Source organism: Seriola dumerili, unplaced genomic scaffold, assembly GCF_002260705.1.
Source record: "Seriola dumerili isolate Sdu_G_001 unplaced genomic scaffold, Sdu_1.0 BDQW01000052.1, whole genome shotgun sequence".
NCBI classification, from domain to species: Eukaryota; Metazoa; Chordata; class Actinopteri; order Carangiformes; family Carangidae; genus Seriola; species Seriola dumerili.
In genome coordinates this window covers 17,150,930-17,174,641 of record NW_019174307.1, presented here as the reverse complement: position 1 = coordinate 17,174,641, position 23,712 = coordinate 17,150,930, and the positions used below count along the sequence as shown (strand labels likewise).

Sequence of the window (23,712 nt, the reverse complement as noted above, 5' to 3'; positions counted from 1 at the left end):
CCTTATTAACTGCACATTACCCATTTGTGGCAAATAAACAGAATTGGCAAGGTGTTGTGTAGGAGCCATATTGAGAACCTCGCTGCAAAGCCAACAGGCAGGGGAGGATGCTGAGTTTTGTGAGGGATTAAGTTGAATTCTAACACTTTTTGGAGGGAGACCACAACAATAAGAACACCTCAGTCAAGCTCAAGTATGTCATTTACTCTGCACCTCTCCACTTTGTGTTTCTCTGTGTGCATTAGAGGACCAGTCATGCCAAGCTTTCTGCAGAAAGGGAGAGGTGTTTAGCTTTTGAGGCTATTTGTGCTTCTGACTCTGTAGTGTTTGTGTCCGATGGGAGGTGCCTGCGCCAGCTTCCTTAAAGGAGTAGGGGTTTTGTTTGTTTCTTCCGCCGTGCAGGAGAAGTGACAGCCATTCCGGCTCTTTCACAGAAACACATTCATCTGTGTGAAAAGGCGGCCGCTGAACTCAGATGAAAGGGCCATGGGGGCTGCGTTGCACAGGAAAGGCAGACTGTACATCTACTTCAGTACAAACACAACATAAGCCCATGTCCAGACAGACAGAGAGACAGACAGACAGACAGACAGACGGACAGACGGAGAGACAGACAGAGGGTGATTCTGGGAGAGATAAGAAGAAAGAAGAAGAAGAGAAAGAATGAAAGAAAGGAAACATTTTCATTCTTACACAATTATAGTAAATAAGTTGATATTTGACATTTGATGTATGTATTTATTGCACTTTTGTAATAATATGGGTCACAGTGGTCTGAATAGTGGACTGACACTGAGGGACCTCCCTGAAGAACCTGTCACAAAACAGCCTCCTTTAAAGCCTTCATGCATATCATAACATCAAAATAAACAAGGTACATAATCAATACATTCTGACATCCAAGTTTCATTCAAATCAGGTCACGAAAATCTAAATTTTCTGCATTTCTACATTTGTGCAGCCATTACATGAATTAATTAAACTGCATTATGCCTTTAACTGTTTATTTGTTTTGTTTGTTTTTGTTCATTAATGAATATTATTAATGAAATATTAGATGAGATTTGGTGGGGTGGGGTGGGGTGGAGGTGAGGGCCTGGGTGGGGGGAGACAGGCCCGCTGTTCGAAGTGACAGCAGTGTGACTATAAATAACACAGGCCGGCGAGCGGACACATTCATTTCATTAAAGCAGTTGAAATTCAATTAGAGGATATGGCGTTTGTTTTAAAAGTTTTCTCTCCAAACATGGCGGCCGATAAACTCTTAATAGTGTCTCTGTTATTTCTGCTGAGGAGGCCCGTCCGGGAGGTGTCACGTGGAAAAACGAATCTGGCCCAAAGGACACGAAGTGACGCTGAACTGTGGATGTGCAGCCTTGACACGTTTTAAACTCCAGAGATGAAATATAGGCGCGTTGGTGGATTTTATAATGACGCAGCTATTCACAAAAAGAAAGGCCTGCACACAGCAGTGAACACCGTCTACAACATGAAACATACATACTTCACATGGAAGTCATCAACTGAAATAACAAGCGCGTTGAGAAGAACAAGGAAAGGTTTATGTGGACATTTATTTATTTATTTATTATCATTATTTTTTAACAATTTATTCCGTAATTATTTCTTAGTAAATTTGTTGTTGTCTTGGAAAGAATTTATTTTGGAAAGAAAAGGAAATAGTGATCATAATAACCACAGAGAGTTGTAGTCGGGATGCATTTATTTATTGACTGATTGATTTGTTCATTTAAAATAATTATTAAGTTGTGTAGTGCAGATTTTTTTTTATTATTATTTAATAGCATTCTCTTGATTATTAAAGCGCTCTGTCGTTTGCCACCTATTTAGTAGGCCTAGTAAAATGCCAGAAATTATTAGGACCTCCATACTGTGCATTATAACGCTTCACATCTTCAAGTTAGTTGAGTCACTTGTATTTGACTTGATGTGGCTGTGTGTTCAGGAAAAGTTCAAATAAGTGTAACTGTCAGCAGGCTTTGTTAGAAAAATGTCTTCCTTTAACCTCAACTCTAATAGCCAACATGTGGAGGAAAAAACAATTATGCTGCCTTATATGATGAATAAGAAATGAATAATAGCAGTCATGGAGGCTCTTCAGCTGCTGCTGCTTTATTTATAGTTTTATTTGTCCAGCGCTTGAGGCGAAGTGAGGGACATTTATGCAAAAATACACTATTTATTTGAATAACATCGTTATGATTTTTTTTTTTGGTTTTGTTGCACATTAGTGTGTGTGTGTGTGTGTGTGTGTGTGTGTGTGTGTGTGTGTGTGTGTGTGTGTGTGTGTGTGTGTGTGTGTGTATGTGTGTGTGTGAGAGAGAGAGAGAGTGAGAGTGAGTGAGAGAGAGAGAGAGAGAGAGAGAGAGAGAGAGGCAGATGAATCCACCTGAAACGACTGACAGCTCTGATGTGTTGTCGTGGTTTCACACCAACAAGTGGAGCCGGGGACACGCAAACAGTGAGGCGAGCGCGCGCGCTGTAGGGCATCACTCGAACGCACGGACTTGATTTCATTCCCCGGAGGCCTCCACAATCTTACTCGCTCCACGCTGCACCCCTCACTCTCACCGCAACTTCAGCCTCACCCCAATTAACACAGAACCCATTTCAGCTCACACGGTGAAGCGCAGACCGCGGCGCGAGGCTTCATTTAAACAATGTTGTCCCAAATATCGACATGCTGCCCCTGTCAACTGCTGTTGGTTATAAATGTGTCCCCAAATACGGCCTATGGCAGACCACCCTCTCTCTCTGTCTCTCTCTCTCTCTCACATACACTCTCTCTCCCTCTCTCTCTCTGTCACACACACACACACACACACACACTAACGGGGGCGTAACATTCATCTTCACATAGTGGTAAATAACGTTGTGTGCAATGACACATCCAGTGGGTGATGAAATGAGTAAATATTTGTCACTCTAGTATAATCTGCTCATGCTCCACTCCATGAACACACATGAAGTCTTGCTATGAGCCGTTACAGAAGTTGTTCTTTGAGGAAGCCTGGATCGTGAATCCAGGTAAAAATAATTAATTAATGAATTAAATAATAATATTAAATAAATAAAATAAAAAACTACCGAGTGCTGATTTTCTCTTTGGAAGTGAATTGAATCCATCGGCTGAAAGGATGAGATGTTAGATAAAGAGAGACAAAGATCTGGCTATTCAGAGAAGAGGCTGTAACTCCATAGGTATCAGTCTGCACAGTAGTTCAATATTCAATATCTATAATGTGGTCTTATGTCATTTATTCAACATTCAATTATTTTTTTTCCCGCAAATAAATTTGTGGATAAGCACCTTTAACTCACAGGTCCCCCTGACTGCGCAGTCAACTTATCACAAGACTTCAAACATCTCTTCCTGAACTTTGACCTGAGTCCAAATACTACAACCTTTTTTTAAAAAAAGAAAAAAAGAAGAAAAAAAAAAAGAGGGTCACCGATCAGCTACAGGCCCAGTGAAGCAGGTGGAGCCCTGTGTTCTTACAGTAGAGTTACATCTTTAAAGTACAGTCAACTATGTACAAGGAGCTGAGAGAAGAAGAGGAGGAAGGGGAAGAAAAAAAAAACGCTTCCTTCTCCACGGATCAATATCAGCTCAGCAGGAGCCGAACAGGAACCGGCATCGACACACTGTGCGGAGTTGACCTTTCCCACTCCCCACAGGTCATACCTTCCTCCGCCGGAGAGGTCACCGGGCCAGGCCGCTGAAGGGGCCATTAGGAGGTGATTTCAAGTGCTAAATAAGCTGCATATAAACCAATATTTCTCTCATCGTCCTCTGGGACAGACATAAACCCGCCTCAGTTAACACACTTGTTTTTTTCTTTTGCCAAAAAAAAAAAACCCAAAACAGTTTACCCCCTTTTGATTGGCTGATAATGAGCTGTACCAGGGGGAAACGAAAACTGAAAGTTATTACAAGTATTTTTTTTTAAGGAGAAGGAAACATCAGTTTTTAGTGGGTTCTAACTGATTTTAATTGATCCCATTGCCTGGTTGTAATCAACATCACTCCCCTGGAGATCCCACCACCTTTTTTTTTTATTTACTACAAAATTCTGTGAGCCCAGTAATGTGAGCAGCTTGTGTAGCAGGGAACAGCATCAGCTCCAGAAGACACAGACCGACCGACAGACAGACAGCCACTTGCTGCTGCTGCTGCAGCGGACAGCCGGCCTGCAGCGATATCCACCATCACTAACAAGTCCCACTACGTGTTTGCTGTGTTTCTCGACATCCATGAAGCATGACTCATATAACAATAATGACAGCAACTTATTCACACAGAAGCATGCGCACTTAGCAGAGGCCAGAGGCTTCCCAAAAACAACCAACAAGCAGCCGATAAACACTTAAGTTATTTTTTTCCCCACCCCTGCCTTATTTAATACATCTAAAAAGCTGTAGCGTTAATTCAGGCCACACTCGGACTGTGGTGTTCATTCTTCAAAGAGCCTCAGATCTGGAAGGCGCTGAAAAAGTTCACGGACAGTAATCTGCGCCATTATCTTTACTCAGAGCACCGCAACACGTCATGTTAAAACAAACACACCAGAAGCATTTCTTTCTTCTTTTCTTTTTTTTTTTTTTTTTAAACACCATCTAACTGAATAGCAGGACCACGGGAACACACGGACATCTCCCATAACAGGTTACAACTAGAGCACGAAGAGAAGCTCTTCTCCACACAGAACCACAGGACTGAGCCAAGTCAAGTTCAAGTTCACCACGGCTGTTTCTGCTGCACACACTCACTGTGCAGCAAAGTGTGTACAGTCCGGATGAAGGGGGTGGGGGTGGGGGGGTCGAGATACATTTACGGGCTGATTTCAAATAAACTCAGTAACTGTGCTGGGAAAATATAAAGTGACAAGATATGATTTATGGAAGAGAGAAGCTTTACTGTTTTCTCTCCGTTTATGAACAGACATGGTATGGCACAAGCCCTGAGTGTGCTGAGTGTGCAGAATGAAAAAAAAAAGCATAGTTTGCTTTGGTTTTATTCATTTAAATTAAAAAAAATTATAATAAATGAATAAAACTCAAAAGCAGATTATGACTAGCTAGAATTTAATTCCATCTCCTGCTTGATTTTCAATAAACTTCTAGCTGTGCACACACACACACACACACACACACACACACACACACACATACACAGCTCAAATAAATTCCCAAATCTCCTGTTTATTTACAGCACCACAACAGCCACATTATTGAGGGGCCTGGAAGCATGCTTTGCAAAGCCTGAGGTAGAACACACCACAATGTCCTCAAGCCTAAGGTAAAGAATTAAGAGCAGAAAGAATTTATCAAGAGCTGACGACGAAGTTAGAAAGTCTGAGATTTTTTTTCTTTCTTTCCTGAGAATGTGAGATTCATTTCAAACCAGGCTACACCTCGCAGAACAAGACACAACTCACTAAACCGCACCGGCAAACAGCAAAATACAAAAAAAGCATAAAAAAGCAAAGAAAATACTTAGCACTTGCAACACCTTTTATTATATTTGTATGCAGTAAAATTCTTATCACAATAAGGAAGAAAACACCTCTTAAAACTTTGAACAAAAGCACATAACGAAACAACTGCCCATGTTTAGCTCATAATTGTACATATTTATAGTAAAGAAACATTCTTTATAAATACTGTTTCATCTGTAGCAAGTAAATACCATAATTTAATTACAAATGGATAAATATGGCAGTTGATATTTACAAAAAAAGGATGGGTGTAGTTACAGAAAATCGAACGGCACAACGTTTATTTTCCTCACAATCTTTCCAGATAGTATTTCACAATTCAAACTTGCAAAGCACAAAACATCACAAGTTAAGCCCAGCAAACTAAAATATACATTCACAAGCATAATATTGTGGTCTGTTGGAGTTAAATGTTAACTTTGGCACTCTCTCCAGTTTATAGGTGTTTAGTATAGTACAATCAATTTGCCTTAAGATCACAATATTCAACATTATAGTACAATTTTATCGTAATATGTGCACTAAAAGTCCAGTTAGAGAAATAGCTACCATTGAAGGAACATCTATACACCAAAGACTGACAAACTATCACAACCAATGGGAAAGTGGGCTTTTAGTAATTATTTACAATATGAAATACACCTCGACTATTATACATATTTTCCTCTGTTGGTAATCGTCATCTTCCCTGGTGAATCAAAAATAACAAAATAAAAAATAAACCAATGTTTGTGTGCCTCTCCGTGTGCACGTGTCCCAAAAATCTCCTGCTGGATGTTGTTCCAGTGCTGTGAAGTGAGTGTGTGTTGCTTCATTTCGTCTTAGTCCTACACATACCATTCACTGAAATTGGAGGATAGGCCACTGTGGCTGGTGGTGTTGTGGACGGCTGAGGCTGGGGACAGGGTGGTGTTGCTTTGGGTCTCGGTGGTGGGAGACACCAGGCCTGGAGGTGTGGAGGATTCATACCCAGAGCTGGCTGCTGGTGATGAGTCTGACGCTGGTGGGGACGATTCGTGGACCTGGGAGGGGAGAGGATTCAAAATACAAAAGGAGGTATTTAAAATCTGACATACTATTTGGGTAAAGTAAGAGCTTGTGAATTAAATCATTTCAAATCCAAAACAACAGGACCACTAATATTTGCACACAGTATACGCAGGCCTAGCTCAGACAGAAGTATCAAGCACACACTTCCTGACTGGAGGTATTTACCTTCATGTGTTTTCTTAGGGAGCTGGGATGTGTGTAGGACTTGTCACACATTTTGCAGAGATAAGGCTTGTCCGACGTGTGAACGTGCATGTGTTTCTTTCGGTCGCTGCTGTTTGCAAACCTTCTGTCGCAGCCCTCAAACTCACACTGGAACGGCTTCTCTCCTGCAGGAAACAAATAAAGAAAACAGGAAGAAAACAGTCAGATATTTTACTGAGAGATGCCTCGGGCTGAGTGTGTAACAACAAGGAGTTTCTCAGATCATTCAAAGTGTCAAATTTGAATGTAAAAGTTGAGTGTAAAGTCTTCCCTGAATAAAAAAAAAAACAAAAAAACCCCCCCAAAAAATAAAAAAACATCCACAGCAATCACAATTTTAAAACTCTACTTATCAAAGCACCAGTTGTGAAAGTTTGAAGTGTATTTTTTGTAAATGAGATGGTGGGGGGGGGGAGTTGCTACATCTTATTTAGCCTAAATAATGCGCATAGTGATTATTTGAAGAGAGGGGGTGGGGGGTGGGAGAGAATGAGGAGAGAGGGGGTGCTGCTGGTGGTGGTGGGGGTGGTGGACAAGGCCGTCCTCAGTGGGCCTACAGAAGGCGTACCATTTGCTGAGAGACAATAAAAATCTAATTAGCACCTGACCAATTCCATGGCACCGCACCATCATGTATTCCCCAAGAAAACAGGTCCAAATGTGAAAGGCTGGTAATGGCCCTGTCTAGCACCTTATAGCTGCTGTCACAGGGACGCAGGACAAAACAAAAGGCGCATAAACAGTACTACTACTACTACTACTATTACTACTGCTGGTGATGGTGCTGAGCTCCGATAAATCTACACCACAACTCATAACTCCTACTACACACACACACACACACACACACACCCCTACAGTTCAGAAATAAATCCCACTCATCTAGTGTCACAGTGATAAAAAAAATCGTCGTGATGTGAGCCATAAAGCGCAGTATCCCGAACAAGCTACATTAAACCAACTGAGATGATTTACTACCATTGCAGCTCCACGATTCATGCACGCAACGCGCTCCCACAGTCCCCTTTGACCCATTTTAAAGTTTACCCCCCCCCATCCCCATCCCTCCCTCCCTCCTCCCAAACAATAAAACATCTACACACGTTGTTGATGTGTTTTCTACGCGTTTCGAAAATGTTTTACATCAGAAGAACTGTTAGAAAAAAAATTATCAATACTCAGTGTAGCCGTTTAGTGAAGAGAGGAATTATTCCACTATTCTAAACTAATTTACTCTCCCTGGATGTGAGCCTAATTCTACTCAATCTGTTTCTACTTTCTTGCTATCTACTTTAGCAGCCTGAAATAGCCGCTTGATAAGCAGATCTTCATTTGTGTTTGTCGTGGCAGGAACAGCACAAATAAAGAAAATGCACATGCACGCTATAGTAACAGCAATAACAGCGACCTTGCTATTTAAATAATAATAATTATAATAATAATTATAATAAAATAATAATAATAAAAGATGTCACAGCGTTGTGATAATTACCTGTGTGTGTTCTCTTGTGTATCTTCAAGTTTTCCGACCGTGCGAAGACCTTTCCACAGCCGGGGAAGGGACATGGAAAAGGCTTCTCCCCGGTGTGCACCCGAATGTGGTTAACCAGTTTGTATTTCGCCTTGAACGGTTTGCTCTCCCGGGAGCAATCCTCCCAGAAGCAGACGTGGTTGGTCTGCTCCGGTCCACCGACATGCTCCACCGAGACGTGCGTGACCAACTCGTGCATGGTGCTAAAAGTTTTGTTGCAACACTTCTTTGGGTTGCTGAGCTGCTCGGGGTCGATCCACTTGCAGATGAGCTCCTGCTTGATGCACTGCTGCCTCATGTAGCGGAAAAAGGCACCGGGGTGGTGATGGGCTGCCATGTTCATCCCCATGTTCATATTCATGGAGCCGTACTGGTTGTGGAGCTGCGCGGCCGAGTAAGGGTCGGTCCTCGGGCTGGAAACCTGGTGGTATTGGTCGGAGCGTCCGAAAACTTCTCCGGGTAGTCCGAGCCTCATTTGCCCGTTCAGGACATTCGGGGATCCGTGGGACCCATGTTGGTCGTGGATCCCGGGGAACAGAATGTGGCCTTGTGTGTCTGTGTGGGAGTGGTGAAGGGATCCCGCCGTGGGGCCAAAAATAGTATGTTGGCTGCTCGCCGGAGAGGATTCTCCGAAGCCACGACTACGAAAGAGAAAGTCCCTGGTGGAGTTGAAAGGAGAGCTTGCATACGACGTGACATGGGCGGCGTGAGCCCCCAGAGCCGCAGCGGGGTAGCCCGGCGCCTGGGTGGTGAAGGCAGAGCTCTGTCCCGGAGAGAGATCATGGTTCAGCTTAAACGCACCCATGTGTGCGGAGTCTACAAAGCTATTTTGTGCCAAACTCAAGTCTCTCTCCTGCATCTCGCTCGCTGAGTGATGCCTGGCAAATGAGCCCACTCCCAGTCCGGGGAACTGGTGACCAGCATCCAGTAACATTATTTCAGAAAGCGAATTTCTTTTTGTTTAAATCAGCGCAGGGCTCAGAGCTACAGAGGAGAAGTTAAAGAAAGAAAAAAAAAATAAATCAAATGTTGATGCTGGCGCTCAACGATTCAACTTCCAACCTTGGAAACACCATATCAGGTGTGGTTCAAAACGCTGCTCCGATCATGAGAGGAAAAAAAAAATCAGCTCGGCTTATCGAAGACTGAATTTACTTCTAGTTAACTTGTGACTGAAAAATCCAAATGTAACGAAGTGAAGAGTTTCCTCGTGTCCTCTCCTCTGGACTGCGACAGTTGGTTGCGTTAAAATGCACTCGAAGAATTAAATAATTATCTTACTAGGTGTCCTCTGCGTACACTGAGCGAGAGTAGTCGGAGCATCTCAAAAAATCGCTGTTCCGATTGGGCATGTATTTATTTCTCTGGGCTTGCCTGTGTTTATCGCGGAGGGTCCCTGTTTCTCCGTGGACTGGCTCTACCTCCTCTTCCGCCCCCTTTAACTGGAGCCCGTTCATTCATTCCTCGCAGTCTCATTGGCCACTGCGCCTCATCAATCCCAGGTGCCCCTCCAATAGCAGGTAGCGCTTTGGCGACTTAATAGCGCATCGCCATTTTCCACTAATAATTACCGCCTACTTTTAGGAGAACATTCGGGGGGTGTACGGGAGATAAGGAGCACGACAAGAGAGAGGAGCGAACGTGTTTCTGTTGTTTATATTTCGTAGGTGCCAAGTTGTAGCGTGTAGAAATGATAAAAATATGACATCTGATGAGATGGAATAAGATAGAAATATTTAGATCGGGAGGGAAAAATACATGTGGTGGCTCAGGAAACTGTCATGTGTTGTTGACTTCATCTAAATATTATGCAACAGCTTCATGTATTTTCCACTTGCAGACTAAAAGAAGGATTATACTGTTATACTATGACCTGCATGGAGCCGTGCTATTAAATGCATACCATCAATTAACCACCGTGACAACCATAATGACACTATCTACTCACGCAAAATGTTCAGTGCGCATGTCAGAATAACTGCAGAAGAAATGTAGAATTACATGAAGGCGTCTTTACTTCTGTAAAGCAACATACGCTGTCTGGATATTCAATTCTATTCTTCACTTTCAGAGTGTAGCTTCTGAGGGCGCATCAAATCCCTGTGGCTAAACGCGTGGTAAACAGGTTCTGCATTAATGTAATAATGCAAAACGTGTTTTTTTAAATTGTTTTTTGAATAAAATGCTGAAACACCAATTTTAAACATTAGTACAAATCTCAATAAATGCGTCATTTGAAGCTACTTATGGATCTTAAATGATGATAGATCGTAATAAACTGTCTAAATGAAGATGTAGTTTATAGAATCATTCAAATCTGACAAAAGTCTTCAGCCACTTCATTCCTCCCAGCTGAAAATAAAATCACGTGTGTGTGTGTGTGTGTGTGTGTGTGTGTGTGTGTGTGTGTGTGTGTGTGTGTGTGTGTGTGTGTGTGGCTCCATATGGAGTCCAGTGGTTTTTCTCTGGCTGTAGAACCACAACTGGGCCTTTAGTGGTGGTGCTCCAGTGCTCACACTGGCAGCCACCAGTGGCGGTTGGTTCTTTTAATGGTTCCATATGTTGCTGGTTCTGCTTCCTCGGTGGTTTTCACATTCACCACACCAATTAAGTTACATGTTATGGTGGTGAACTGCCGCCCAGATCCGAGTAAATCATTAGTGACCTGTAAGGTCGAGCCTTCCCTGAACTCGCAATAATGAAGTTTTAGTAATAAAAGTCATGTCTTTGGTTAGATATTGAGGTAGAGTGGTGCGGTGGTCTATATGTTTTGTTTTATCCCCTCAAGAAAACAATAGGCCACATCCACACAGCCACTGGGTCTTTTTTTACACTGTTAACGAACAAGTTCTTCATGGGATTTCCTCTTTGGTTCCCATACAGGCACAAATAAAAAAGAGGGAAGTCTTTTTAAAAAAAAACAAAACAAAACAAAAAAAACACCGATTTGCTTCATTTTCTGGCAACTTTCCATCACAAGCCTGCACTGAATCTGCGGTCAAATGGGCATATATATATATATATACACCCACACACGCACACACACACACGCAGGCCATAAACCACAGCTGCTGATTCAAGTACAAGTCAAAGGAAGTTTACTTACATTTTCACCAAATCAAGATCCCACCAGCTCTCCCCGCTCTGCGCCTCTCTCAGCTCTCCGGTGCTCCGACTGTAAACGACAAATAATGGTGAAGGCGAGGGAAACGTTTAAAAAACTTCTTTTTTTCTTTTTTTTTTTTTTTTAGAAATAGTGTGTCTCTTAGCTCGGAGTGGGACAGGCTGAGCGTTGTGTGCCATTCTTCCAAGTCTATTTCGACCCGCACCACAGGAAACGCAGGAGCTGATCCAAGTTCAAAGTCACGTCTGCCGACCCCTATAAGAAGTTCTTTATTTCTCTGGAAAACCACAAAACCTTCCCCAGATAGGGAAAAAAGCGAAAGAGAATTAAAAAGAAAAAAAAATCAATCGGGTAGAGGCACATGGCTGCGGGTTTTCCCTTCTGTGTGGGGAAGAAAGGGGGTCTAGTCTATTGAAAATCCCCCAAAGACCAGTATTTCAACAGGTTTTAGGAGCAGCAGTCCACAATGAGACATGGCCTACAGATGTAAAATATAAATCACATAAAATATTACTCAGGTGGTGATCTGTGCAGTTAGAGCTGACAGGAAGTAACAGTTTCATATAAGATTATCAATAAAGTCAATGGTCTTGATGATATAAAGGCGCGTTGCCTGGATGTGTGTTCTAATGGGGGCCAAAGGCACATTTCTCCTCTCTGTTATCTGACAATATCAATATGTTGACACACTGGAAGGTTACTTGTGTGGCTTCCGTGACCTTGTGTTTCATGGGTGTTTGACCTATGACCCGTTAAGACCACATATGTTGCCCCCTTGACTCCTTTTGGTAAAATAACCCTGTTTATGACAAAGCGTTTTTGTTTTAGAGAGAGGGAGAGAGAGAGAGAGAGGGAGAGAGAGAGGGAGAGAGAGAGAGGTGTAAGACGTCCCCCTCTTTCGTCTGAGGCATCAGCAGCTTTAGGTTATTTTGGAAACATAAGTCAATAGTTTGAGTTTCTGTTTGTTGCTTTAGATATTTCTTTTTTCTTTTTTTTTTTTTTTAAATTTTAAGACATTTAACTTTCAATGTTTATGGCATCTCAAAATATAAAAAAAATAGGGGAAAAAAGTTATCATCTAACATATGAATTTGTGTTAATTTTGTAGGTGTATGGATTATGTCTCATTTCATTTAATGTGTATGAGACAGGGGCTCTTAAACAAACCATAAACAATGCACCCACTGCTCCTCAGGGTTTTATGGGTTTCCAGAAGCTCGCTCTGCACCAGCGCATATTTTATGAAAAAAAAATCCCGAGACAACAGGACACACATGTGATCCTGGGTATTTTTTTTATTTTTCATTTTTTTGGTAAATTTTAAATTCTGATAAAAACATAAATGTGACACAGATGTGTCATTTCAATGAAAAAAGCTGTGAATAAGCAATAAAGTGACAGAGGAGCAGAAATAATCTCAACACCAGTAAAGAAAGAGAAATTAAACTATCTTGTTTGACTGTAAATTAACACATTTCTTGTTTGTATTATTTGTATAGGACTACAACAGGTTATAAGACAACTTGAGAAGTTTTGACATAAAACGTATTTTCAGAGCTTCGCTTCAGTTTCTTCTCATCAAGTTCATAAATCAGTTTCAACACGTGCAACAGGCCCAGAACATGCCCCCCCCACCCCCCCTTCAAGATGCAAATCAATTATTGCTGATTAGCACTATGTTGATTCATATATTTTCAGTTGATTGTTGTTGTTTTTTCAAGTTACAGAATCTTTGCACTATAAGATGACGTGATGGTCTGCAGTTTGAGGGCAGCTATCACAGATCGATTGGAAAGGTGTCTGAATGAAGACATATCAATGACAGATCCACGTCCTGCTGTCAACAGGGACCATTCAAACGGCGTGACCCGTCATATGAAGTGAGCTTAAATAGAGTTTAACAAGTGTGTGTGTGTGTGTGTGTGTGTGTGTGTCTGCGTGCCAACCTCATTACACACGATCACAGAAAATGGGAAATTATGTTTAGTTTATTTGCTGAAAAAATAATAATAATTACATGACACCTTTTAGAGGAGCTGCCAAGAAATTTACTGAAGTAAAATGACAGATTACGCTGTAATAGTCTTGTTTTAGTTCACTGTTGAACGTTTACACTCACAGAGGTCTGTCTTAAATTGTAATGTGTGTAAGCCAGGACTTCAATTATTTTAATGGGACTTTTTATTGAGGAATTATGAAAAAATGTCTGAACAAATAAAAAATTCAAGACATTTTTATTGGTTTTTCCCAACTTCAGTATTATGCTGTGATTAGGATGACAGCCTACACTACCCAAAAGCCCATTCACAGCTTCTTTAAATTCAAGTGCAGTCGTCTTATTAGGATATATAAATCAGCAAATGAAGAGAATAGATCACATCCATATGATACTGATGATGATGATTAATAACCGCTACGGGGAGAATGGGTTCAAATGAACAACACCTAAAAAAAACTGCAAAGCAGATGCAGCCCTTTTCCTTACGTGTTTTTTTTATTCATTTTATTTATTAGATTTTTTTTCTGTATTTCATTTTTTCAGTAAAATAGTTTGTATAATTTAGGGATGCACTGCGTTCCCACAGGTGCGCACTTGTTCTTTTGCATTTTCCTGACAGATCATGTGTCTCAGGAGCTGCTTGTTGTGCAGATGCTTCTTGGTAACAACAAAATGTCCAAAAACCAAATAAATAAACTTCATGACCGACGTCTTTCTTACACATCCACACATGGCCACATGTTTTACACATGCCACACACATCCATGCACCATGCACCATGCATCGCCGCTTTATTTTCTTTTTCTCTCTTTTTTTTTATCTATGGCAACATGAAATCAATATTAAAACACTTGGACAAACCAAACCAGAGATGAACTATCCCGCACTTGCCAGACAAACTGACATTTCGGTCATCCACATGCACCAGCACCAGTAAACAGAAAGCCGCGCAAACAGAACTGCTGGTAACTCTGTGAGTACAACTTTTTGGAGTCAACAGCGATAAAGAGAGTGAGGGGGCGGAACCCTGCTGAGCCCCTGCGCTGAACGACAGCCAATCGCTTCGTTCTCCTAACTGCCAGTCACCGAAATCCGTCCAATACCCGCAGTGCCATTTCTAAACTGTATTCCCCACTGTGTCCTCCAACTGTTGTATGTTCTGCCAATCGCTTGAGGACAGAGTGGGAAAAGGAGCAAGCAGAGTTAGAAGCCGGACAAAAGAACTTATAGACCCCTTATATACATATTTTCCTAATGTTTTAGAGAGCGTGGTGTGGTGAAAAACAATTGCGGTGAGTGCGGATGGACTTGTCAGTGTAGTTATGGAACCCCCTTTAAGCAAGAGGAATCCAGCGATAAGATTAGCGGATTTGGCAGCGACTCAACCCCTTCCTCATCAGAATATGACAGGCTTCCCGGGGCTAGGGGGGCATCACCCTCTCTCCCACCATGCCCACCTCCACCCTGGGGAGCTGGGCAACGACCCCGGAGTGGCACTCACTCCATTTGGACCAGAGCACATGGCACAGACAAATGCTCTCAAACTTAGCCCATCTCAGCACATTCAGAGCCATCCCGAAGCCCAGACCGCGGCATCTTTCACTTCTGCTCAGACCACAGTTGGTTTCCCCGTGGCTCACCCCCACTCAGGCTACTCAAGCAGCAGGGACTTCATCCTCAGGAGAGAACTCTCAGCCTCTGCTATGCATGCACTTGGCGACCAGCATAGTTCCGCCTCCTCCCCTCATCACCATGGCATGTTCATCTCCCCAACAGGTGCTTATGGGCACACGGAAAGTGGGGCCCATTCACTTTTTACTGGACTTCACGACCAGGCGTCCCCAGGTGCCCACCACCATGCCCTCAACGGGCAGATGCGCCTGGGTATACCGGGGGACATCTACGGCAGGCCAGAGCACTTCGGGCACAGGCCAGAGCACTATGGACCCTCTTCTCTCCACAGCTACAACTCCATGAACCTCAATGTGAACATCGCTTCTGCTCCTCACGGAGCGGCGGGGGCGTTTTTAAGATACATGCGGCAGCCCATAAAGCAAGAGCTAATCTGCAAATGGATTGACCAGGAGCAAAGTCAAAAGAAGCCCTGCTCTAAAACTTACAGCACCATGCACGAACTGGTCAACCACGTCACGGTGGAGCATGTCGGGGGACCGGAGCAGAGCACCCACGTCTGTTTTTGGGAAGAATGTCCACGGGAAGGAAAGGCTTTCAAAGCGAAGTACAAACTGATAAACCACATCCGAGTTCATACGGGAGAAAAGCCCTTCCCGTGTCCTTTCCCGGGTTGTGGAAAAGTGTTCGCTCGATCGGAGAATTTAAAGATTCACAAGAGGACTCACACAGGTCAGTGCTTGTAATTGTGTAAAACTTGCACACGGCAATCTGAAAGAAAAATGTCACTTGATCGCAGGGCATTATAGTCGATCCGAGGCGACCTCGTTTTACCATTCACATGCTTAAAGCGGATGGACAGTGCGATCGTGCGTAATTGCGCGCACAAGCGAGCAAAAAACTGTTTTATTCAGTGACGCATTCGCACAGCGAATAAAACGTGTTTCATTTCCTTTCTTAAATATAAACTTTTTTTTTTACTCGCCGAGACGCCTGCGGTAGGCGTGAGAGGATTAGGGCATATGATTTGTAAAACGTGCTTACGTACATGCAGGGCAGCGCTAGAACACGCGTAAATGTAATTATCTTCAGGCGTAGGACCTTTACGCAAAAGCTCAGTTTATATATCGACCAGTCGTGCACATGGTTCGCGATATCTTAACGTATGCCAGGTTTATTGGTCGTAAGCACTGGTTTACTGTGAGGAGCAGGAGGATACAACAGGATACAACCCCAGTACTACTGTCAGGGGAGACGTGTAATCCATCCGGGTATAGCGTCCAACAAAAACTAACTGCGTCCTGGTCAAATGTTGGATAGAGTGGCAGAGAGTTTACACCTCCAGACAGTGAGTCTGAGACAGTGAGAAGACTAACTTCAAGCCAGGTTAGAAATTCCCAGAGTGCTCTTTTCTGAGAGGTGTTTTTGTTGTGGGTCTGAGGGTCCTGATTTGGCTAAATAAAAAAAAAGAGGCCAGTTTTGGCCTCATGCCACCAGTATAGATAGGCCTCTACCCCTCACTGGATGACGTGAAATCCCGGGGGAAATAAATAAGTCATCCACCATAAATAGAAGTCATCAGAAACTGTTGTTTATGATTTTGAAAGCGTGCAGTCCAATCCAATCCAACATTTGACATGTGTGTCATACGCAGGCTGTAAATCTAAAAAAAAAAGAGCGTGTTTTTCATTTTCTGTGTGTGTGTGTGTGTGTGTGTGTGTGTGTGTGTGTGTGTGTGTGTGTGTGTCTGTGTGTGTGCGTGATAAGTTATAGCAGAGTCCACCACAGTACATAAACGGCTCTGTGGTCTCCTGAGTGCCCTCTCCTCGCCCCCCCCCGCCTCCCCTCCCCTACACATACACACATATATGTAACCAGAAGGCCTAAAGGCATGTTACACGTGTCCACGCAGGAAAATGCTTTGGACAAGTGGGTGTGGAGCAGTGGGCTCTATAGTAGATGTTCAGTGAGTAAGCTCAAGCTGAAGAGGAAGCCCCGGTGGAAGGCTGCAGACTGCTGCACACAGCAGTTCATGAGGAATCGGCCTCATGTTGTATTTATTCAATGTGATATAAGCTGTTCATGAACTTATGTGACTGTATGATGATGTTGATCATCGTTTCTAATCATGTGATGTGTGTGGGAAATGTACAATCCCTGCAGGGAGACAGTTGTTAAAGACAGTGGCATTATTGCACGTGGCACTGACTCCATCTGTTTCTTTCTTTCTGTCATTAAAAGGAGAGAAACCTTTCAAGTGCGAGTTTGACGGCTGCGACAGAAAATTCGCCAACAGCAGCGACCGGAAGAAGCACTCCCACGTCCACACCAGTGACAAGCCTTACTACTGCAAAGTCCGCGGCTGTGACAAATCCTACACGCACCCGAGCTCGCTGCGGAAGCACATGAAAGTGCACTGCAAGTCCCCGCCGCCCCCTTCCACCAACGTCACCTACATATCCCCCACAAACCCTCTCGGAGACCCCCTCTCGCCAGGCTCCGAGCCGCACAGGAACCGCTCCGCCGCGAACCTCTCCCCTCAGGTCACCAACCTCAACGAGTGGTACGTGTGCCAGGGGAGCGGGGGACCCAACCACCTCCACACACCCTCCAGCGACGTGCCAACGTCTGAGTCGGACGATGAGGACTCTTTCAGAAATTCAGACCCGAGGACAATGCTCTGATGCCCCCGTTTACCACCACGTGACTGTCAAACTTGTCATCTCCAGTTGACCCATTAAAGTGTGTAGATCCATGCTGGCCCGCGCGCCTGGGATATCGATCAGTTATTTTCACTGTAGTATTATTAAACGACTGTGCTAAACGCAGCTAATACGCATTTACTGTGGATGCAGTGCAGCCCAAATTACACGAGGAAGAAACGCCTCTGATGTGACCCCTGACCTTTCTCAAAATGTAGATGGGAACTGTCAAAATAAAACATTTAAAGTGACATAAGAACTGAAATTAAAAGGTTAAAAATCCTATTTGAAAAGAACCAAATTTTTTTAAAGTGAGCCCATTTCAAACTGAATTATTGTTGTTATTATTTTTTTTCCAAAAGCAATATGCAGGGTTTAATTAACTGCATGTCTAAAGACTCAACTGGTGTTCTGAGGTGACATCTTTCATGTGACCTCCCATCATCCCCTTGCAGTTTAATAACTGGGCTGCTATCAATCACTGTCAGATTCCAGACATTTAAGGAAAATTAATGGTACTGCTTCTAACACCACAAATGGCAACAAATAGTTAATGGACAGAATCTATAGTGGCTGGAGTTGAGACTTTTTTTTCCTTTGTTTTTTTAATTTTCATTTCATGTAATTTCTCTAAGATGTGGTACAAACTTTGATAAACCAATAAGGAAAAAAAAAGAGGAGGCAAACATCTGGGTGTCTTAAGGGTTCTCATTTACCTTTTCAGATTTATACAATACATGTGTTTGGATGGAATTTTGTAATATTTAAGAACTATTTAAGACTATATTTTATGCACAATACACAAGTGTTATGCTCGTTAAAGAGTACGAGTAAGTCCCATGAGACCCTAAATGTCTACACTGACAGGCTTTGACCCTGTAGGATTTGTATATATGTACCTGTACTGATGCTTGTGAATGTTGTGTAGTTTTAATTACAAAAAAAAAATGTTGTTTTGTACATTGTAATTTATTTGCTGGTATCAATGTTGTACTGGAATTACAGAAACACCAAAGAATAATAATATCAGTTTTGGTGATGCGTAGTACCCTGCTGATGTTTTTTGTTTGTTTGTTTTTTTCTTCAAACTTTTGTTGAACTTTTGGTTTTGTTTTCAATTTTTTTCCATTTTCAATTGTGTTCTGTAAAAGAAGAAAACATTTACTTGAATAGGCTGTGTAATGTGAAAAGTCCCTTTCTCGCATGCCTTTTGTAGTGATCTGTCTTTCTCTTTGAGGTGCATGGTGCTGTTGGACATGATGGAGAAAAGAAAAGAAAAAAAAGATGATGAATCAGCTATGATTGTCCAGACCCTTGATGTTCAAAATTAAATTTACAATATAAAATTCTTGCTAAAACTTAATTTAAAAAAAATACCAGGACATATACAGTAAATAATTAACAAGTGTCAAATTGTTATAATGTATGAGTGGTTTTGATTAATAAGGATTTTGGACATAAGAAAATTTACAACATAGAAATGGAGTGTTAATACATAAATTCAGCTGGACTCTGGTGATTTTGAGATTGCTACTTTTTTGTAAAATGTAATTTTAGGAAGCTGTACCTTTCTTGTCAAATGATGACATTCTTTTTAAATGTGAACTGTAAATAAGAGTCAACAAAACGTCAATGTCAGTGTCACTTCAAATGAAAGAAAAAGTAGAAGCAGCTCTGTTCACTTCTTATCCTGACATTTCTATAAAATACCCACTGTTATCTCAGACATGGGCCTGACGGGCCAAGGAGGCTGGTATAAACTAATCACTGAGCTAATGGGAAAACTTATAGCCCCCTGATGGCGCTACCTCTGAAAGGCGCGACAGCACAAAGCAGCCGAGGCATGAATCATTCATGGGAAAAATAAAAGATAAAAAGATATCTGACAATAAGCAAAGCCTTGTATAGAGTGTATAAAACAAGTTCCCCCTCTTATTTCCTCCATTAAAACGCACAAGCTCACTTTCAAAGAGTTGCCTGTCCAGTCTATAGAATTAAAATTGACCAACGCGAGTCCTACACCACTTCAAAGGCTGCAGCTTCTGCGAGGAAGGCTGGCCGCTTTGACACTCTTCATGGTGCGTTAGGATTTCTATGGCAATTGGGTAGTGAGACGCTCACATCTGAATATGTCTGCCCGAAAAAAAAGGAAAAAAAAAAATAACACTAACTGCCACTTACATGAGCTATAATCAAAGCACAGGATGCACCCTCTCCAGAAAACGTGTGTTGCCACAAACGCACCGTTGACAGGTAGATGACACACACGCTCTATAGACAGCCTGGTTACATTAGTCTGCAATGAGAAAAAAAAAAGAATAACAGCAACAACAACACGTTGATTATTCTGCTCTTCCACGCTACATCTATTAGGACACACTTGACTCAGGTCAAACTGGAGGATGCTGGGCCATAAAAAAAAACAAAAACACAAAAAAAAACGCACACACTTAACTCAGCAGTGGAGTGCGAACAATCTCAAATATTAACCTAATTTTACAAGAAGCGCTTCGGCAGCATGAGGAGGCTTTAATAAAAGACAACAACCGCCTCGCTGTGTCTCGCTGCAAATACAGGGCTTTTATCAATCTTATAGCTGTCCTCTGAGGATTTCTATAAAAAAAGAAGACACTCAATCTGCTGCTTCATTCACAGTAGCACAACTCGTGGGCCTCCTCTCGTTTTGTTCGTGGACTTTTATAGGAGCGAGGGCCCGAAGAGGAGCCTGCTCTTGTAGGTCCCTGTTTGGAAACAAGTGCTCAATGAATGTTGCAAAATAAACACGATGAAAAATAACCAGAGACAGTTCCTTCGACATTAAAAGGAGGGGGACTTAATAAAAGGAGTGAAGCAGTCACCCTTCAGTGAGAAACGCTTTGAAGTAGAACTTATTATCTGAGAAATACTTTTTGGTTGTCCTAACGACGCCGCTGAATGGGAAAGGCGCTCCTTTGTCAGCGATTTGTTCTCCTTTAGTGGGATGCCCGTGGAAATCACTTACATGGGCCACCTTAACATACTGCCTGCAAATCAGTAACTGGCAGAGTCAGACATGCAGACGCCACTTTGGAGAGGACAAAGCAAAAAGTCGCAGTGAAAACGCCGCAGCCTCTCAATTGCGCCCTTTAAAGGGGTTGAATGATAATTTCTCAGACGAGCGTAGAGCCAAAACAAATGCCGTCTTGTCAGACTTTACAAGCATTATCCATCTCCTGAATACTGTTGGCACAATGCGCACGAAAGTAGCTTGTGAAGTGATCATTTTTTTGTCTCAAAAGTTAAAGAGTCTCCCTGTTTAAACAAAAAAAAAAAAAAAAAACGCGCGTCATTTGATCCAAGCACCTGCGCCTGGACACGGCAGTGCGCTTGGCTCACCTTGACAGCAACAGAAAAGTGGTCAATTATTGGAAGGAAAAAAAAAAGGGTGGGAGTGAGGGGGTGTAGTAATTATTTCTTTATTTATATATATATTATTGAACTTCAGTTTTTTAATATTTCTGAACAATAAAGCAGGTGTGGAGAGGCCCACCCCCAACCCCACAACCCCCCATCACCTCCAACAACCACCACCACCACCGCACACACGCACACACAAACGCGCGTGCGTCTAGATATCAAATATAGCAGAACAGCAGCACCTTGTGACAGCTTTGGCCCGTTTTCCTTCAAACACAAAATAAGATCAAACTTCTCTTGTTCCTAGACGCGGCAACTGAAGACTAAGAGCTGACTGATGAGTTGAAGTAAAGACTCCTGGAAACAAGAAGAGGGGATGTGGGTAAATTAATCTGTCAGTGGGGTAGAATATATTTGGCATATTTATTCTCATTTAGTAAAGTCACAGCACAATATGAGTCCAGCCTTTTCTTTTAAAAGGGGGGGAACAGTTTCCTTAGTTTTTAATGTTGCCTTTACTTGTAATCAAGAAATCACAGTCAAGATTTTACTGCTGCTTTTCACTTCACCCCTCCAAATCCACTTTATAGAGGACAAGTAAAAAAAACAAAAAACAGGGGTTGGATTTAACGATAATATATTATTTGTGCGCTGTCAAACTTTGCTGTGAAGCCAAACAGCGATCTAAACCGATGTTTCTAAATAACCAGGCTACTGTAAACTAATACATTTAATGTCCAGTCACTTACATTAAGGTGCGTCTTTGCCACAGAAGCAAACACCTGTTTGTCTGCTGCAAGTCTAAACTTTCTCCCAGTGCTCACACTCTCCTCTTTCCTTACAAACACACCGGTTTAACGGCCGCATATTTGCCATCCAGGCATTTTGCCAGCTGCCTACCTGCGTGGCTACAATCTTAAGTTTCATGATCAAGTCAGGAAAAAACAACGCGGTTCCTGTTGCTGTTGCACCTCTCCCGGTGAACTCCACACTCTCTGCCTTCAGAGCTGATTTTTTTTTCTTTTTTTCTTTTCTTTTCTTCCAGTGGAAGCAAAGCGCACACACTCAGCCCTGCTCTGCTCTCTGCTCTGCGAACAGCCAGTGTAGACTGTAAAGTACATGTACTCCAGCCTGCAGGGGACAATTCAGCATCAAGTTAAGGAAGCGACTCAAAACTTGTGTATTTTTCAGGAGAATATCCCTCCCCTCCCTCCCTCCCTCCCCGTGGTTCGAGGATTGTGGAAGCTGAGGGGGGAACTGGAAATTCTTTGTCCGGTTTTACTACTCGGGCTGTCGGACGTGTGCAGGGGGAACATCGCTCCTCTCCAGCCCAACTTCAGCAGCTGTGGTTTCACCTATTAGCCCCGATGTCTTTCCCAGAGGAGTGCGGGAGTTAAACATCTGACAATGGGCGCGCCGGGGGGGTCACTCGACTGACCTGTACTTGGTTTTAGTTTCATAGGAGCTTCATTAAATCAATTACCCAGTGAGCACATCAGGATTTCTGTATTTTTAATAACTCAAATGTGCGTGTGTGTGTGTGTGTGTTTTTTTTTCCCCTGCTCATGTTTCGCGCGCTCTGGCAACATTTTTACACGTAGCAGAGGAGGTGTCTTGCAGGTTCATGCGCTTCTTCAATTATATGTAATCATAACCTGCATGGCTCTGTGTGTTGGGAAGGAGTATAGTTTATTCTTGTTCTGATATTTCTTCCTAACTTTCTATCTCACGTTCCCAGCAGTCACAAAGCAGCTTCTCACTGTCCCTCTGTTTGACATTTCTCAATGTGTTGCTTTCATTTATTTGATTAAGTTGAATAAAATTCATATTTGAGTGTTTCACAGGAGTCAATGACTAAAATATTTTTTCTCAAAATATCTCCCCCCCAAAAAAATCTTGTTGCTCATTTGCCTTTGATATTTTTTTTAAGTAAAACAACATACAAGACTTAAAAGAAGAGAAAGAGATTAAAAGGAAAACAGGTGCCAACATGTAGGCTTCTCTTATAACAAATGTGTACATGTTTGCAATTTTAGCATAAAAAATGTTTAATGTACCTACTTTTATTATACATTATATGTTTTCAAATAAATGTCATCTGTTATTTGTTGTTATTTTTTTTAGTAGAAATAGATTTCCATTGGTCCCCGCTGTAAAATAAGCACTTTGTTCTTTACTTTGTCCCATTATGAGCTGATGATCTCTAACATGACAGGTTAGTGCAACAGCAGAGAGGCACAATTATAAAATAATAACTAAATCATTCCGGGACCAGGTTACTTCACGTGTATCATGGCTACTTTACAGTCACGCACTGCTACTCAGAAGAGGCATGATACATCACTCAGAAACTGACATAATATCTGGTGGCTCAGTAACATCTGTGGGGGTAGAGACTTGGTGCCGGTCCAAAGCCCCATCCCAGGACTGGGAGCCACTCCAAGGCAGTAGGTGAGGAGAGCAAGGTCGTCCACGGACAACCGCATGAGCCAGGCCCTGCTACCTGGCCCTTATATAGCCCACCAGCCAGAAAGTAGAAACTAAAGTGCAGATAA

The 23,712-nt window shown here is 42.4% G+C and overlaps 2 protein-coding genes and 1 long non-coding RNA gene across 3 annotated transcripts in view; 1 reads left to right on the top strand and 2 right to left on the bottom strand.

The window, feature by feature from the left end:
- LOC111218521 overlaps positions 1–11,471 on the bottom strand; it is a 104,477-nt gene extending 93,006 nt beyond the window's left edge. The window contains exon 1 of the long non-coding RNA XR_002664982.1: positions 11,411–11,471. This is a non-coding gene — a long non-coding RNA (uncharacterized LOC111218521). The remainder of the gene's footprint in view (positions 1–11,410) is intronic.
- On the bottom strand, positions 5,234–9,705 carry zic2 (Zic family member 2). Its single transcript, XM_022740860.1, has 3 exons — positions 8,266–9,705; positions 6,735–6,898; positions 5,234–6,541 (listed from the first exon to the last, which is right to left on the bottom strand). The coding sequence occupies exons 1-3, from the start codon at positions 9,236–9,238 to the stop codon at positions 6,347–6,349; spliced, it is 1,332 nt and encodes a 443-aa protein (XP_022596581.1). The 5' UTR covers positions 9,239–9,705; the 3' UTR covers positions 5,234–6,346.
- Positions 11,472–14,619: 3,148 nt separating the features above from the next.
- On the top strand, positions 14,620–18,885 carry zic5 (Zic family member 5). The gene is made up of 2 exons (XM_022740876.1): positions 14,620–15,791; positions 17,301–18,885. Exons 1-2 carry the CDS (start codon positions 14,750–14,752, stop codon positions 17,741–17,743), a joined length of 1,485 nt encoding a protein of 494 aa, XP_022596597.1. The 5' UTR covers positions 14,620–14,749; the 3' UTR covers positions 17,744–18,885.
- Positions 18,886–23,712: the final 4,827 nt, after the last annotated feature.